The sequence below is a fragment of the Phaethon lepturus genome, unplaced genomic scaffold (assembly GCF_000687285.1).
Source record: "Phaethon lepturus isolate BGI_N335 unplaced genomic scaffold, ASM68728v1 scaffold37769, whole genome shotgun sequence".
Taxonomy (NCBI): domain Eukaryota; kingdom Metazoa; phylum Chordata; class Aves; order Phaethontiformes; family Phaethontidae; genus Phaethon; species Phaethon lepturus.
In genome coordinates this window covers 1-15,578 of record NW_010563413.1, presented here as the reverse complement: position 1 = coordinate 15,578, position 15,578 = coordinate 1, and the positions used below count along the sequence as shown (strand labels likewise).

The 15,578-nt window shown below is 37.8% G+C and overlaps 1 protein-coding gene across 1 annotated transcript in view; it reads right to left on the bottom strand.

The window, feature by feature from the left end:
- Positions 1 to 9,068, bottom strand: part of LOC104626614 (lamina-associated polypeptide 2, isoforms beta/gamma-like) — a gene marked incomplete at its 5' end in the record, with an annotated part of 13,374 nt that extends 4,306 nt beyond the window's left edge. Inside the window, 6 exons of the mRNA XM_010294571.1 lie at positions 261 to 371; positions 925 to 1,020; positions 1,123 to 1,242; positions 5,379 to 5,479; positions 7,128 to 7,286; positions 8,942 to 9,068. Coding sequence (XP_010292873.1) covers positions 261 to 371; positions 925 to 1,020; positions 1,123 to 1,242; positions 5,379 to 5,479; positions 7,128 to 7,286; positions 8,942 to 9,068 — 714 coding nt within the window. The remainder of the gene's footprint in view (positions 1 to 260; positions 372 to 924; positions 1,021 to 1,122; positions 1,243 to 5,378; positions 5,480 to 7,127; positions 7,287 to 8,941) is intronic.
- Positions 9,069 to 15,578: the final 6,510 nt, after the last annotated feature.

Sequence of the window (15,578 nt, the reverse complement as noted above, 5' to 3'; positions counted from 1 at the left end):
AGATGGGGGGGGGGGGGGGGGGCAGGAGAAAAGCAGGATTTCCACACACACCACACCACCTCCCCAAATCTGAAAAGGAAAGATAAAAATAAATGTATATTCTCTCTTTTACGCCATGTGACAATGCCAGTCTATTTTGACTAGCACAACCTGGGCAGTGATGTTCTCCACCCCTTCTGTGCTAAGGAATAAAGCACATACACACAAGAATCTTTTTCGCAAAGAGTAAGCAAGAACAATCTAAGTTTTAATTTATTTACTTCAGCTGTCATCAATGGTTTCTTTGGTGTTCTTCGGGGCATGTCTGAGAGTTCACTGATTGACAGTGTAGGAGCTGCATGCTTGAAATTTCCAGGCACCCTATTGACAACCTGCCAAGATTCAAAATTGTTCAAACTCAGAATCAGCCAAAACACAAAATAAAAGGGGGAAGGGGACAGAACCAAAGAACAAAACTTTTATGTGCATTGAATATATGCATGTTAGGAGGTAACTCAAGAAGGTTATGTAACAGATACTCTGAAATAAGCACAGGAAACACATTGTTTATCATTCCAAGTAGTTTCTTTTAAGCCATTTAGAAACATAGAAGCTATTTAGCTCACAAGAAAAGCCAAACTTAAAAGCAGATATTCTGCATGTATTTAAATAGATTAAGAAAAGATACAAGATTTTAAAGTGGTTCTTCTCAAACCTTCCCCCCAAGACATTAGATAGGACCTAGGTGTCTACCTAGGCCCATCTCAAAGTGAACAGCATTAGGTACTAATACTGAATATGTGGTTTCAAAAACTACTGAATAGTCTTACTTTCCTTAAAACAGTCTTCTATCTGTTCAAACCAGAATGATTCTGTCAGTAAAGATACATTACAGAAGAATACCACTTGCATGATTTATTAAACATATTTACTATGCATATTTACTAGGGTCTCGTTGCTTGCCGTCAATATAGTTTCAGCTATGGGAGTACTCTCTGATATTACAGCATCATCTACAGGCAACTGTGCTGTAGCTTCCACCTGTTTGTTTAAAACAAACAAAAAAAACAATTGAATAAAATAGCCACTGGGACCCTAACAGTGAGAAAAAAAGCTTGTCTATTATAATAAGCCTCTCATCACCCTTTTCCTTGGTGTTCTTCTTGACACTCTTGTAGACTCCCTAGAAAATGCCTGCAGAGGTCCACTTTTTGAAGATCCACTTGTCCAGACAGTCTCAGTAACTCCATCTTGAGAATAGCTCTATTCAAGCATCAAACACATGATCAAATAAATGAAAGCCAGCTCTCAATGTTGGATACCCACAACCAAAAGCCAGAATAGCATGCATACTCCAAAAGCAGTGTGTCTACAATCAAAAGAATAATGTGGACCCTAATATATTCAATAATGAATAGCTAGCTAGATTAGTAGTGTTGACCACAATACTTACATTAGAGCACATTACTATTATTCAAATACAGAACTGACTAGATAATGCCCAACAGTAAAAACTGATAATCTGCTCACTGCAACAGCGTGAAATAACTAACGCTACAAGTAGTTACATCAAGTCATGGACAGCAGATATGCTAGATTTCAGGCCCATTTCATTACCTGCCTACACAAAAATATTAATCTATGAGCATAAGTAGAAAGCATCATCTTGTTCTCTACTCAGATAGGGGTCTAATGTCGCAAGCTGGGACAGGGAATAGTTTAGGCATAGCCACCTACATTTCAACAGGAACTAATCTCCAGACATAGGAGGCAAGGGAGATGTTTTATAATCTTGAAAAGTTTCCACATACAGAGATGAAACTCACACAACTTTCACATAACAGTAGGTTTAAACAATCAAGGCCACCACAGATCTTCACTAATTTGCTAACACCATGGAGTATCAAACTTTTATAGCCATTAACACACAGAGATGATTCCCTATTCCTTATTGCAAGCTTTATGCTCAAAGAATAAAAAAAACCTCCTCAAACTAATTCCAATCATAGACCTGGAGGGAAAGGGAGATGAGGGACTGCTTCTTCTAGATGATATACAAGATATTCCTTTTTATTTGGTTAAATTTAAAAATAAAAATTATTACTTTATTAATACTAAAATCTTTGCACATCAACACCTCATGCATTGATGTATTAGCAAGTTTTTGGAAGTTACACTCAGTGCTGATGGAAGTTATATAGACTGGTGCAACTGTCAATTACAGGTCTAACAGCAGAAATAACTTCACTGGAACAGTATTAGCCCCAAAACAACGTGGAAAGTGTTTATTTATCAAGAGGAAAAAAAAAAGAAGCCTAACAATGTCCTTACCCATTCCCCACTTGTATCTTCAAAGTTACTCTAGGGAAACTAGAAGCTGAGCAGCTTTACGATTCTTAATCATAAATTCTGTATTACAGCTGCTACATACATCCAGCAGAGGGAGCAGAAGTGTTTCGCTTTACTCCAAAGTCACTGAAATACTTAGAAAACCAAATGATGTGTATTTATGCACAGATCTCAAGTCCAGATTCAGATCATTTGTATAGAATTGTAGATTTCAGCCTAAGTCTCCAATATTCTTTTCAATTTAAACAAACTTCTGACAAAAGATCTCCCAACCCCTCTTTATATATTAACCAGACACTGGCTTCTCTTCCCTGTTAAGAAAGGTATAACCTGCAACCTTAAATCATGGCTCCCCACCTCACCCCCATACAACTTCTACTTGAGAGGTGGTGTTCTTTAGATGTTTAGAGAAAACCACTAATTTCAGAGTGGTTCCACTCAAACACATTCCACTCAAGAAAGCAGTAAAGCAATTCCCTCAGCTTACTAATAGAGAGTTTCCCTGCCCCAGGCTGTTTGACCAGAAACTAGGTTTCTTCTAATGAAAGTCAGAAGTGCTTCAGTAAATAACTGCCTCTCTCCTTAGTTCTTCAAATGCTTGTTGTCACGTGTTTTAAGTACCAAGTTTCAATTTTTTTCCTGCATGAAAAGTCCACAAAAAACCCCCGAATCTACTGCGTAAGACCATCCAGACTTCAGCAGAGCATATTCAACAGACAAAAAAAAATTTTGTCCACAGTTATAGCTATCCTCACTGTCAATTGAGCAGGCCTTGTCTGCTTATCCCACAAGTATCTGAACTAAATAAACTTTATTAGAATGTAATATTCATGTTTAGGTACACCAACACCCTGTATATAACCAGAGAAAGCTACAATGATGACGAGACAAAGCTACGACGGTGTGGTACACAAGTACTATTTCAGCATGTGCTTTTGTCATATTAGTAATTAATTACTAATTAATATGTCATATTACTCATATGCAGTGAAGCTATAGCTTATGAGTTTTCCTCAGCTATCACTTACAAAGTTCTTTATTGGGTATGTGCCACATGTATGCCAGCAGCTGCAATGCTGCATGTTTTATTTAAGAAGCCCAGCTGAACAGGTAGTAAAAAAAAAAATGCAGGGAAGAGCAAGGGAACATAGCACATGGAGAATGTCACTATACAAAGTCTTAAGAAGAGAGAGTAGTTCTATGTTGCTAGGACTCCTTAAAACTTAAGTTGTTTAGCCTGCCTCTTTCTGTCCAGTGGCATTTACTCTGAGGTCTTAGGCTCAGTTTTGTCCTCTATATTCACCTACCTGATTGGAAGGGGACATTCAAACTAGGGTTTTCTTCAAACTTTTCCAGTTCACTATGAGGAGGCAATTAAGCACAAACAGCTGAGCTCAAATTCAGCTAGCCTTCCACTGCCAACTGACTAATAAGACCCGTAAGCCTGCTCATCCTCCCCACCCAATTTTTTTGCACCAGCCTGCTTAAAAACTATGTATTTGCACTCTTTTCTTAAGAGAATAGCAACATCCTCCCATGCCAAATGACAGACAGTCTTTTCAGCTGTGTATGTCTGGACTAGGACTAGTGCTGCACAGGACCTAGAAGCGACTAGCAAGTCTGCTCATACCACACTACCAGCCAATTCAGCCCCACCACTCTTCAGAGCCTCATAATCTTTGAGCCAATGCCACACAGTACATGACAGTTGCATATAATTCTGCAGAATGGGTATGGTCACTTGACATGTTAGCTGCAAACTTAACACTGAATTTTTCTTCCCCCTCTTTCTGTGAAAAAGATAACATCTTCCCCACCTTCCACTTCCATACTCAGCTAAATACATGTCTACACACATTTGCTAGCCAAAAACATTGAGTTGTTCTTGGCTTCAAGCAGCTGTAAATTTTTGGTGGTTTTGTTGGGTGGTTGGGGTTTTTTTTGTTGTTGTTATATTTGTTATGTGTGGTGTGGGTTTTTTAGGTTTTTTGGGGTTTTTCTTTTTCAACACAGCAGTCAGGAGTTGAAAGGTAAAAGGTTTAGTAAGACAGAGTTAGAGTTCCTGGAGAATTTGGCATAATTTTGAAATTAGATCATTTTTTGATTGAGTGATATTCTTTTGATTAACTACTGGTATTGAAAATATGCAAGTCACAAAATATTGCATCTATACAGCACTTGTAAAAGACTGCAAGACAAAACACAGTAATGACCTAATGTTAATACAGTGAAATTGAATGACAAAAAAATTAGTAAGGACTCATCACTTGAAAATGCCACAAAAATACATCACTATCTTCTCCTTGTAATACATACAGCAGGATTTAAACTTGTTATTTATTATTTTTCTTCTTAAGTGAAGCTTTCCAACAAATTAATGTCTACTCTAGTACTGCTGCTACAAGCGTAGCTGAGGAAAAAATACTATATAGATAGCTAGTGCATGTGTGTACACATACACACACTTCGATATAAATATAGGCATATACAGAAGTACGTTACCTCACGTATTGTATTTAAATCAGTCATTAAACAGATGTATTTAAAATGCATACATATATCTATAGATAACAAACCAGATAAATATTCATATATGTATTTTAAAACTTTTCTTAAAAAAACAAAAAACAACTTTTTTCCAAACTTTTTTTTTTTTTTAAGAAACTGCTGCTTTTATTAAATCAAGTTGTTTACAAACATCCAACAGGATGACATCAGCCCATCTGACTTAAAAACCTGTCAGGTTTCCAAAACTAAACATGTTAAGGTTGCGTATTATTTTTCTCTAAGAGGTGCTACAGCAGCTGGCTAGTCAGACAAACAGCTTTTAGCAGACCATAATTTGAATGTTACCAGACAGGCTAGAAAGAGCAGCTATAGTTAATTCACAAGATTTTCATGCTGTATTAGAACAGGCTTTCTGAAAAAAAACTTCTAAAAGACAGCATAGCCACTTAGTCAAATGTGATTATGTTAAAAGTAGTAAGCCATTTAGTGAGCACATCACCTGCAGTTAGTAGCTGTCCCAGATGCCACTAAATTAAACATACCTGGTTGTGTTCAACAACTCTTCTTTGTTTGAGTGCTACTGGAGTCTTCGTCCTGGCTTTCAATGGTTCTCTCTTCTCAAGTACCAGCTCAGTCTTCGGATCTATAACCGGTTTTAATATAATAGTTTCTGTAACACTACTAGTTTTTGTACTAGTTTAAACCAATTGTTTTTTTAATAAAAATTCATTTTAAGAGGCAACATAACTGTTATGAGTCACCATTTCCTTAAAAAGTTGAGAGATACAGGTTAAGTTTCTCCATTGCATGTAGAAGAACAAAGACTTTTGAAGAATAACTTTTAAAATTATTTTAAAACACTGAACCAAATATTTCAGTTTTGTCCTAAAAATACTATATTCAGATAAGCTTTGACAATCCAGCAGTTCCATTTCAAAACTGGTATGAAGTTGCAATTACTTTAACCAAAGTACCGTTATACTACTGATTGTAGTAAAGGTAGTAAGCTTTTCAACATTGTTTAGGCTGTTAGTTTCCTTTAAAATAGGTCCTTTTATGTAAAACTCCTTTTTGATGCAGAAGGGCAAGTGGCTAGCAGTCACCTTACCAATAAGAGGATCTAGTTTTTCCACCCCCTTTCTAAAATTCTAACAGCATTACACCAACATATTCAGAGTTTATTTATTAACATCCCTTGGATTTTTATGCATTTTTTTGGCCAGATGGGGAGAAAGGGGAGAGGGAAGGGGCAGGGCAGTGTGTGTTTGATTTATCTATCTGTTTTTAGGACAGCCAAAAGCCCAGTCACAACTGACAGCTATCTCCTTATACTTACATATGCTTCATCTAATTACTAAACTGCTCAAACACTGGGGAGTGGGGGAAGGACAGGGGACAGACACACAACAAAACCAATCTCTAACATCCCTTCCCTCCCTGAAAGCACAAGATTAAAAGTTCAAAAACAAGCCCAAATGTGCAAGGGAGATCCACTGAGTTCCTAGCTGTATTTAACACTTTCTGTCCTATCTGCATGGAAGTTTCTGTAATAAACCAAACAAAAAAACACCATGCACAAAAGACCACCAAAATGAAAAAACAACCCACCCCCCAAAACCAAACCACACAAAATAAGCATCTTCTAGCATTCCATCCACGACACTCTTTAAAGCCTACACTGTTTTTACTTTTTGTAAAATGTTTGATGGTGTGGTTTTAGGCTTCACTTCTCCCACCTCTATACTTTTTTGGTATAAACTTGATAGTAAAACTGCAAAACCCACACCCAAGACCAATCAATCAACCCACCCCAAACTAAGCCCATAAGGAACAGAGCATAAAAGGGATTTAGTCATACATAAGAGACATTACACATTTAAAAAAATTACAGAAGTTTAATAAAGAAACATTCATATACTATCCCATAGCAAAGATAACTACTTGTAAGCACCGTAAGACAAAAATCGCACTTGCACTTACAAGATGAAGTGCAAAGAACACTGGAACACTTAATATGCAGTTCTTTACCTATCAGATTTACAGGCTCCAATCTGAGGAAAACAGATAAAAGGCAAAGGAAATCTATTGCTACTAAACTGTTCCCAGAACAGGCACTTGGATCACTGTGCTAGTACTACATGATCAAGTACATGATTCACATAGTCTACAGCAGTATCTTAGAAGTCTCACCTAGCAGCAAGATCATGGCCTCTTTATATATTTCTTCTACTGCAAGTATTGCTGGTGTATAATCTGAGTAACTGACATGCAAGCTGCACTTTAAGACTTACCTTCTTCATTGTCACTGTACTGGTCAGAATCATTATTTCCATTCTGTCTGGTGTTCTCAGCAGCTGAAGAAATTGCTGGGAGAGGCACAGATGCCTTCAGTTCTGGACCTTGCTCCATCAGTTTCAACAGTTTTTTCTCATAAAGTTTCCTAGTAGTAGCTATAACAAAGAAGGATACATGCTAAAGATACAGTTTTAATCTTTCCTGACTTGATTGCTACAACTTGGCTGTTATATATTACTTGTGAATTTCTGAATATATGTTTTTTATTTTTAATCCATCTGTACGGCCCAAAGCATATACCTCTAGGTATATAACTCTACCTCTAAGGCTTCTAACTTTTTGGTTTAAGTGAATTCTTAAGATAAACGTAGACCTGTTAGTATGCTGAAAGTTACAAGCATTTATCTATGGAAAGGGAACTTACCTGTTTCTTAAATGTTCTGTTTCATATGCTGCAATACACAAGTTATGCCCTCACAAAGAAATTGGTTAGACTGATATTGCAAGGCAACAGTTTTCATGCAGATTCCACTATTATCCTCTTAATCCCTTCACCCTGGAATTATTGCCCCTTCCCCTTTAGTTTAACCTTTGCCCTGTTGGCAAATTCAGTCTGATAAGCATCAGAGGTGGTGCAAGTAAGCAGCAACAACAGAACTTCCCATTTGGTGCATCCAGCCATCAGGTTGGCTCGCTTGTTCTAAGAGGACAGCTGTTTAAAAGGTATCAAGTCTAGCACATCCATGTCAGGACTGTGCTGCCAAAAATCTGTAGAGGTGATTGGTGCCTCAGTTGTTAGCTGCAGAAAAGTCTAACCTTAAGAGATTTCACATAAGAGGATGCCACCCTTTAAAAGAAGTGGCAGTCTCTCACAAGAAACAGAATCCATACACTGAAATAACCAAGGCTTTTACTTAGACCAAATTTGAACATCTTCCCAGTGGACTGCATAGGTACTTGAATTTTTCAGAATACTTGAGTGCTATCCAAGAGGAAAAGGTTAAACGGGAAGGTGTACAGAAACAGCTAACAGAAAGTCTTATGCATAAGACTATGAATACACACAGGACTCCAGGTTCTATCACTGACACTTCCATCCACCCAAGCTTTCATGAACATTCCACAGAAAGCTCAGCATGCTACAGGCAACCATCTTTTTTTGAAGAGTTGTGAAATCAAAGTCCCTTGCCATTAGGCTAGTGCACAGTCTGAAAGGCAAGCAGCTTTGATTCCACATCACAGATGAGTGCCCAAGGCAGGAGATTAAGTTGGGGTCAGGACTCCTGACACACGTTAGCATGCAAGACAGAACAGTAAGTTCAAGGGGCCAGGGCAGAAAAAAAGAAAATCAGCAAAGGAAAACATTACTGCACAATGCAGCGAGTAGGAAATGCTCTAGGGAAGGGGAAGTTCCATGTTCTCATTCTGCTCTCAATGATGTTAGGTTATTATGTAAGATGTATTTTCTACTTAAGCAGGCCCCAGATCTCAACCTCTGTATCAGAAGTCCTAATTACTCCAGCGCTGAACTTTAAGTAATAGTTACACAGCTTCAGAACAGAAGTTGGAACATCTCCAGCTGGCCTAGAACACAAGAGGAACAGACTGTGGACCTCCCTATACCACAATGCTTCAAGTTTTCTCAGTGTAAATAGTTCAATGAAGACATCTTAAGTGGCAAGTAGGATTGCAACAGTATTGGTACTAAACTTAATAAGCAACGGCATCAGCGAAGCTTGGAGCAACATATTTCTCACTAAACCTCAGTTCTGAGTGAACAAATGAATATTTGCTAGTTCCGTTGACCCACCTACAATTGGGCCAGGATTTAGTCCATACTTCACAAGTTGCTCTTGAAGATCTTCATTACTTATCTCTGTTATATCTAGGTCATCCTTCTCCTCTGGCCTGGGTTTGTCAGTTTTCTTTGTGGCTTTCTGTGAGTGTGCAAGGGAGAAACAAGAGACAGAGAGGTTCCAGTTAATACAGAACACATCCCTTTTTCTTCTAAGGGAAGAGGAATATGCGAGTCCTAAACATATATATATAAACCCAGAAAAAGTTATTATAGTCTCCCCCATCACCACTACTAAAGCCTATGTGAAACACTTCAAACGTTTACACCTACTAAACAAACATGCATGAGTTTCCTTCTTATGTAAGTAAATACCAATTGCAAGCTTCCTCTATAGTTAAAAAAAAGAATCTTACTCACTGTGATCCTGTGTTTTAATCTGAAGTTCAAGTATACAACAGGAGAGGGTTTCTTTCCTACGACTGCAAAGGTAAGCTTATAGCTGTTTCACCATCACTACACTAAGCTACGAATATTTATGTTCCATTGGCATTTCTTTACATTATTTTTCTACCTAGTAGGTTAACACTTCTTCCTCTAATGATGTGGAAGAAGTTCTTCAGTAGCCACCCCCTTCCAACCAAGTTCCCCAAATCCTCATTCCCACTTACCTTGGTGTTGTTCTCTGTAAGATTACATGGTGTTACAAAGTGAGTGCAGGAAAGGTAAAGCCAGAACACCCTCAAATTTTCAAAATCCTGCCTGTCTGCTTAGGCCTCTGCTACTGTAGCTCTAACAAATCCTAAAGCCAACTCTGGCAACACTACTTGAACAGTTGGCAACATACCACCACCACATACAGATGGTTATCAAAATAATCTGCCAGGATGCAACTCCTAAATTAGCAGTTTCCACTACATCCAAGCAGAGTGATCATAACATTTGTTCAACTTGGGAAGCCTTTGTTACTACAATACACATTTCAAGCTGCAAGAGAGTGAGGAGGTAGGACAGAAGAAATATGTTTAGGATCTGCTTGCTCTCAACTAAGAAGGATCTTGATGCTGCTTTGAAATAAGTCATATTTGTATCTCAAAGTTGTAGGATATAAACACATACAACTTCTACACTTAACATTCTTCTCAACTTGGTTGCCCAGAGGACCTATCTGGGTTTTCTGGTACTTGCCAAAGACTAGAATTGCAAATACAAATATGTTTTAACACTCAGTCACAATTAACATCTTTTTTCTTGCTATATTTAGTAAGATAGCACTAAAAGACTGCAAGATGACTGACATGAGTCAACAGTATCTAGCTAGCCATTAATGCCAATTAATGTTCAATATTGGTTTGCATGCAAGCTTGGTATTGCCTCATGTGTCTTGATATTTTAAAGCTAAACAAGGACTGTATGAGGATTTCCCAAATACAACTGACTCCCTAATTAAATTAGATTTTCCTTTAACTCATAGATTGTGAAAATCACAGCATGATGAACTTAATATCAGCTGCTGAAAAGCAACAGAATCTCCAAGAGCTCATGCTACTTAATTCTAAGAAATAGACTCCAAGCAGTCTGAAGAAAGAATAAGTCACTAAAGTGGCAGATTTGACTAATGGCCACTTACAACTCACTTTTATCAATCACTATTCCTTTATCACAAAAAAATCTAATTAGTTTTTGAAGCAACTGAGACTACTTCTCTAGTATGTAAAAAACAATCAACCTGCAGCTATAGGAGACTTGTATTTAGTTTTGAATGTGTTGGTCATAACACTATTTCAAGTTAAGTATCACATTAACAAGAATTTTATATTCAGTGCATTTTTTGTCCTGGACTACTGAACTGTCCAAACAGTGGAAAAGAGTTCCAAAACACATGCTGGGTTTTCTTATTGGGATCTGTTTAGACTAATGACAGCTCTGGTGTTTGCACACATCACCAAGCAGTTTAACTAAGATGCTACTTCCATATTTCTGAAGAAAACAGCTACCATAGTGCAGGAAATCAAAATTACAATGGCACTTAAAAGAAACTGGAAACATAATTTAATGTTTAAATTAATTATTAATTATTATTAAATTAAATTCTGCCTTTGTATCACTTAGAGGCCACAGAAGAGACAGTAACATTACACACCAGAAGAACTACTCAGCATTCCACCAGACATTTTACAGAAATCTTAAATACCAGAAATCTAACTGCACCTAATGACTAGTACAGTCCTGTAACACAAGTAAACTCACATATCTTACAGTATCTTTGTGTTTTGGTGGGTTTTTTTTCTTCCAAGTATCATTTCACTTTTTCCTGCAGTATTACCACACATTGAGACCATCAGAATAGTCAGTTTCAGCAACAAAAAAGGGCAGGGAGGGAATGAAAAGTTGAAGGTAATCTGTTCTTCAGTAAGGACAGATGCATTGATTACCTTGAATTCTGTGAGGTTTTGAACTTTTATTTTTGAATACCTATCCTCCTTAAAGCAGAAGCAAATTACTTCAGTTGTACAAGTAGAAAGCTGCCATTTAACCACTCACTGGACCATAAGATCAGTCCCTAGAAACATAAGGCAGGATAGAAGAATTTGCTTCATACCTTGGCTGTGGTGTGACAGCATTAACCTCGGCAACAACATTAGCTTTAATTACCACTACTGTTACAGTATAAAGCACCACTACACTTTCTGTACATCATCACAACTTATCCACGGGACTACTCTGAGAGACAGATCAAAAGAGCTAGCTTTAAAAATTTATCACTGCAAATTAAAACTAAACAAACAACCCACACCCACATTTTCCTGATCTGATGACCATTAGTAAAATTAAAGTTGTCTTACTGTGGTGCAGAGGTTAAGTGCTTAAAATAAAATTGTGGCAACACCAGGATTTGCCACGGTAAGGCAGTGCAGCTGACCACTTTGCATGTAACCTAAGTATTCTTGCAGTGCTATGCCCAGACCAATAAATCCTTATCTAAAGATCTAATTTCATCCAGAGCTAGCAGTACTAAAAAAATATTTCTAGTCATTGACACTTTCTCAAAAACAGAAGATGGAAGAGGATCTGCATATTTCACTTGAGAGATTTGTTTACACTGAAGAGATGGCAATTTGGTAGTGGTATCTGTCAGGTTGAGTTTCAGATTAACTAGGACCCAACCCTTCAAACAAGTGAACTATAAGCATGGGGCTCCCACACAGCATTCTTAGTTCTAGGGCCACAGGAAAACAAGAGCATAAGAGAAGTTCATCTTCTCAGAGTATCATCTCTCCACAGCAAAAAGCTTTCACCTTCTTTCACTATGAGAGGAGTAGAAAACGCAAGTGATGAGAATTCAGACCTGGAAGCTAACCCTTACCCCCATCTTTGGCATTCCTGCTGAAGAGAAATCCAACAGCCAGAGAGAAGTTCATCAGATAAACTTGACAGCTACCTTTACTAGTTCTAGCACTATTCCAAACACAAGCATAAGTAATATCTCAAAGACACCATTAAATAATATAATAGGCAACTATTGGACATCATCAAAAGAAGCATGTTCAAATCCCAAGTTAAACAGCACCTATGTTAGAATATTCAAGGACTTTAATCCCCAACAGGTGCAGCTTCATCACTAGAAGCAGATAGGCTCAGGGCTTCTTTACTATTTCTCCGAATGAGGTTAAGACAGGCTAAGAAAGCCCAAATCACACTAACAGAATGCTCTTTAATTCTCCAGTCTGTACAGTATCCTCTCTGGTAACAAATAATGGTATTTTTCTTAGGGGAAGGGAAGATAAGCTGCACATGCTTCTCATAATAGACTTATACTATGAAATACAGAATAAAAAGTGCAAGGGGAATAGAAATCTATCATACACAAACACTTCCTGCAGTTTTGTTTTTTTTTTTAAACAAAGTCCTACTGAACTCAAATGCCTTGAGACAATATTTACCAAAAGCTACAGGACAGACAAAATAAACAATGGAAAGGAAATTATGCAGCAGTAATTCAGAGATACCGACATACTCAGCTTTCAGAATTCTCTACCTTTTAAGCTTAGTTACTAAGTGCTAGAGTTAGAATTTCCAAGCCTACGTACAGTAACAGTTCTAAATTATAAGATTAGGGACTACTTAACCCTTCCACCCTCTCCTAGCCCCAGATACTAAATTCCATGTTACTCAGCAAAGGGAATGAACCCACTCCGAAAACAGATGAATGCTTCATAATGAAGAGTTGTTTCCAGAGAATCTAAGTGAAAAAATAAAAGTTCACAAAAAAACAAATCAAGAAACCAAACTAACAGATGGTCTCATGGGTCAACCAACTGAATGCTGACCTGCAGATCTGGCTTGTGTATGTGTCCCTGCTTAACAACTGACATGCACTCCTAGACAAAAATTACTTCAACAGGATTATTTTATTTAAATATAACCACCATTATTACACCAGCCCTCATTAGAGGGCTAGCTCATGAGCCTAGAACTGCAGAATGTCTGAAGGTGCAGAACAGCAGGGCAGGACCTCTTGAATTACTCAGTCACCTCACACCTACTGCCCACAGCTGTCACTCAGACAGCAAATAAGTGCCATTTAAAAGGCCACAAAGGTGTTAACCTGTGTTCTGGGTCACATTTGCACAGCACATCATAATTAAAGAGATACTGCCACACAGGAAACACTGAATAGATTCTCTTCCTTCACCAAGTAGCATGTATGCTTTACATTCTCTCACCTATCCGGGCATGCAGTTTCACCTTCCACACTCCTGATCTTCATAAAATACCCATTTTACTATTACCCTCCCTTTTCCAATAGGGAAGGGGTTGAAACCATACAGTTACCTCAGCTACATATGTTATCACTACCACACCATTCTGATCACAAAGAGCTGAAGCTAGCTCTTAATTTACTTGGCTACTCGATTAAAGCAAACAAAAAAAGTCTTTACCTGATAGGTCTCTTCTGTAACCTTTCAGACAGGCCCTTTGGGTCCAGATGCTCTCATTATACCTTCATTAACAGAACTGAGGAAACATCTGACTGATCTTCTTCAAATGACCAATTTAAAGGTCAAAAATATCACTCAGTGTTTTAGAAGAGATTATTCCAGAACATGAAATGCACCAATAAGCTAAGTCATAAAAAACTACACATTCTGAGCTCTGAATAACTCCTGTTTGGCAATAGTGTCAAGATGGTATTTTTGGTATGTCCTTTAAAACAATGCTCCCAAAGAGGCCAAAATGCAATTTCATACTTATTTTTCCTTTGAGCTATCTGTCCTGATGTTCAGCCCATAACTAACCAGCACCAGGAGCATCCAGATGCAGATGGTTCCCCCTGCAGCAAAAAGGTGTCTCATACTAGCCACTGTCCTCACATACCACTATGCTAAACAGGCTTAGGAAAAAAAAAAGGTTACTCAAACACATTTAGTAGAGCTGGAGAAGCTGTCTCCTCCAGACAGCATTATCAGACTGAGGCCCAAACAAACAGGATTTTAAAAGCTTTTCCTCTCCTGACAAGAGTGTATAGCCGAAGTGAGCCCTACCCCTATCCCCTCCCCCCTCAAAAGCACAAACTAATAAAAGTAGTATTACATTTAGAGAATTTGCCATATTTTAAATTATACCTTCAAATATCTCACAGGAAATTTTTTTAAAATATATATTTGACTAATATTTAATCTTTGATTTAGTGAATCTTATGTATTTGACAGCATTTGATATCATCTTCTACAAAGCAGACTGCACTTTATGCAATAGGAGGGGAGTTTGCTGCATCACACTACAAAGCATAAAAATGCTGTCTGAGTTTCACCAAGGGGAAGCAAGATATTACTACAGTAAAAGTTTAATTTTTAACTTTAGGTGCCAAAAAAAAATGCTAACTGCCTAAAGAATTTACTGTTCCAAAGCATGATGGTTTCAGGACCTGAAAACAATATGGTCAGAGCAAAACCCCCATAAGTTTTAATCTGCTCATACCTGCATGTTAATCACCTGTATGTTTGCTACTGTATCAGAATAAAAACCAGTATCAAATATCAAAACAAACCCACATTAATATATATGAAACAGCAGCAGCATGTGGTTTGGGTGCACGACACTTCTCACAATACATCAACTTTACATCACTAGCATATTAAGGTTTTTATTTGTTCTGAGAGAGCAATAGGTTGGATATAGTATTGACAGAGCTGTGCTGGAAGAGTGATGGATTTAAGACATAATTTGTAGTAGACTTAAAACTATGAGGTTTTGTCTCATTGCTGCACATCTTTTATCATGCACCTAAACACATTATCAAATGCCCAGAACTTAGAAAAAAACCAACACTGAAATAACAGTGTAGACAGTTTAAAGTTACTAATGACTACAGAAATGTCAAAACATTATCTGTCAGTATCAAAAGACATGGTTTAGCTTTACTGCCTTTTCAATGACGGCAGTGCAGCTATTCAGAGTCTACCCCTTCGAACCTGTTTCTCATAGCGGTTTTAAGAAATACACTGTTCTCCCTCCCATTCAGCTTCCATAAGTGAGCTGACACATCAAGTAAGGTACCGATTCAAGCAGAACAGAAGAACCCGCTCCCTCCCCCTCAAATGGAGCCCCCCAGCCTTAACCCCCCCCAATACTCCGGGGGTGCCGGGGA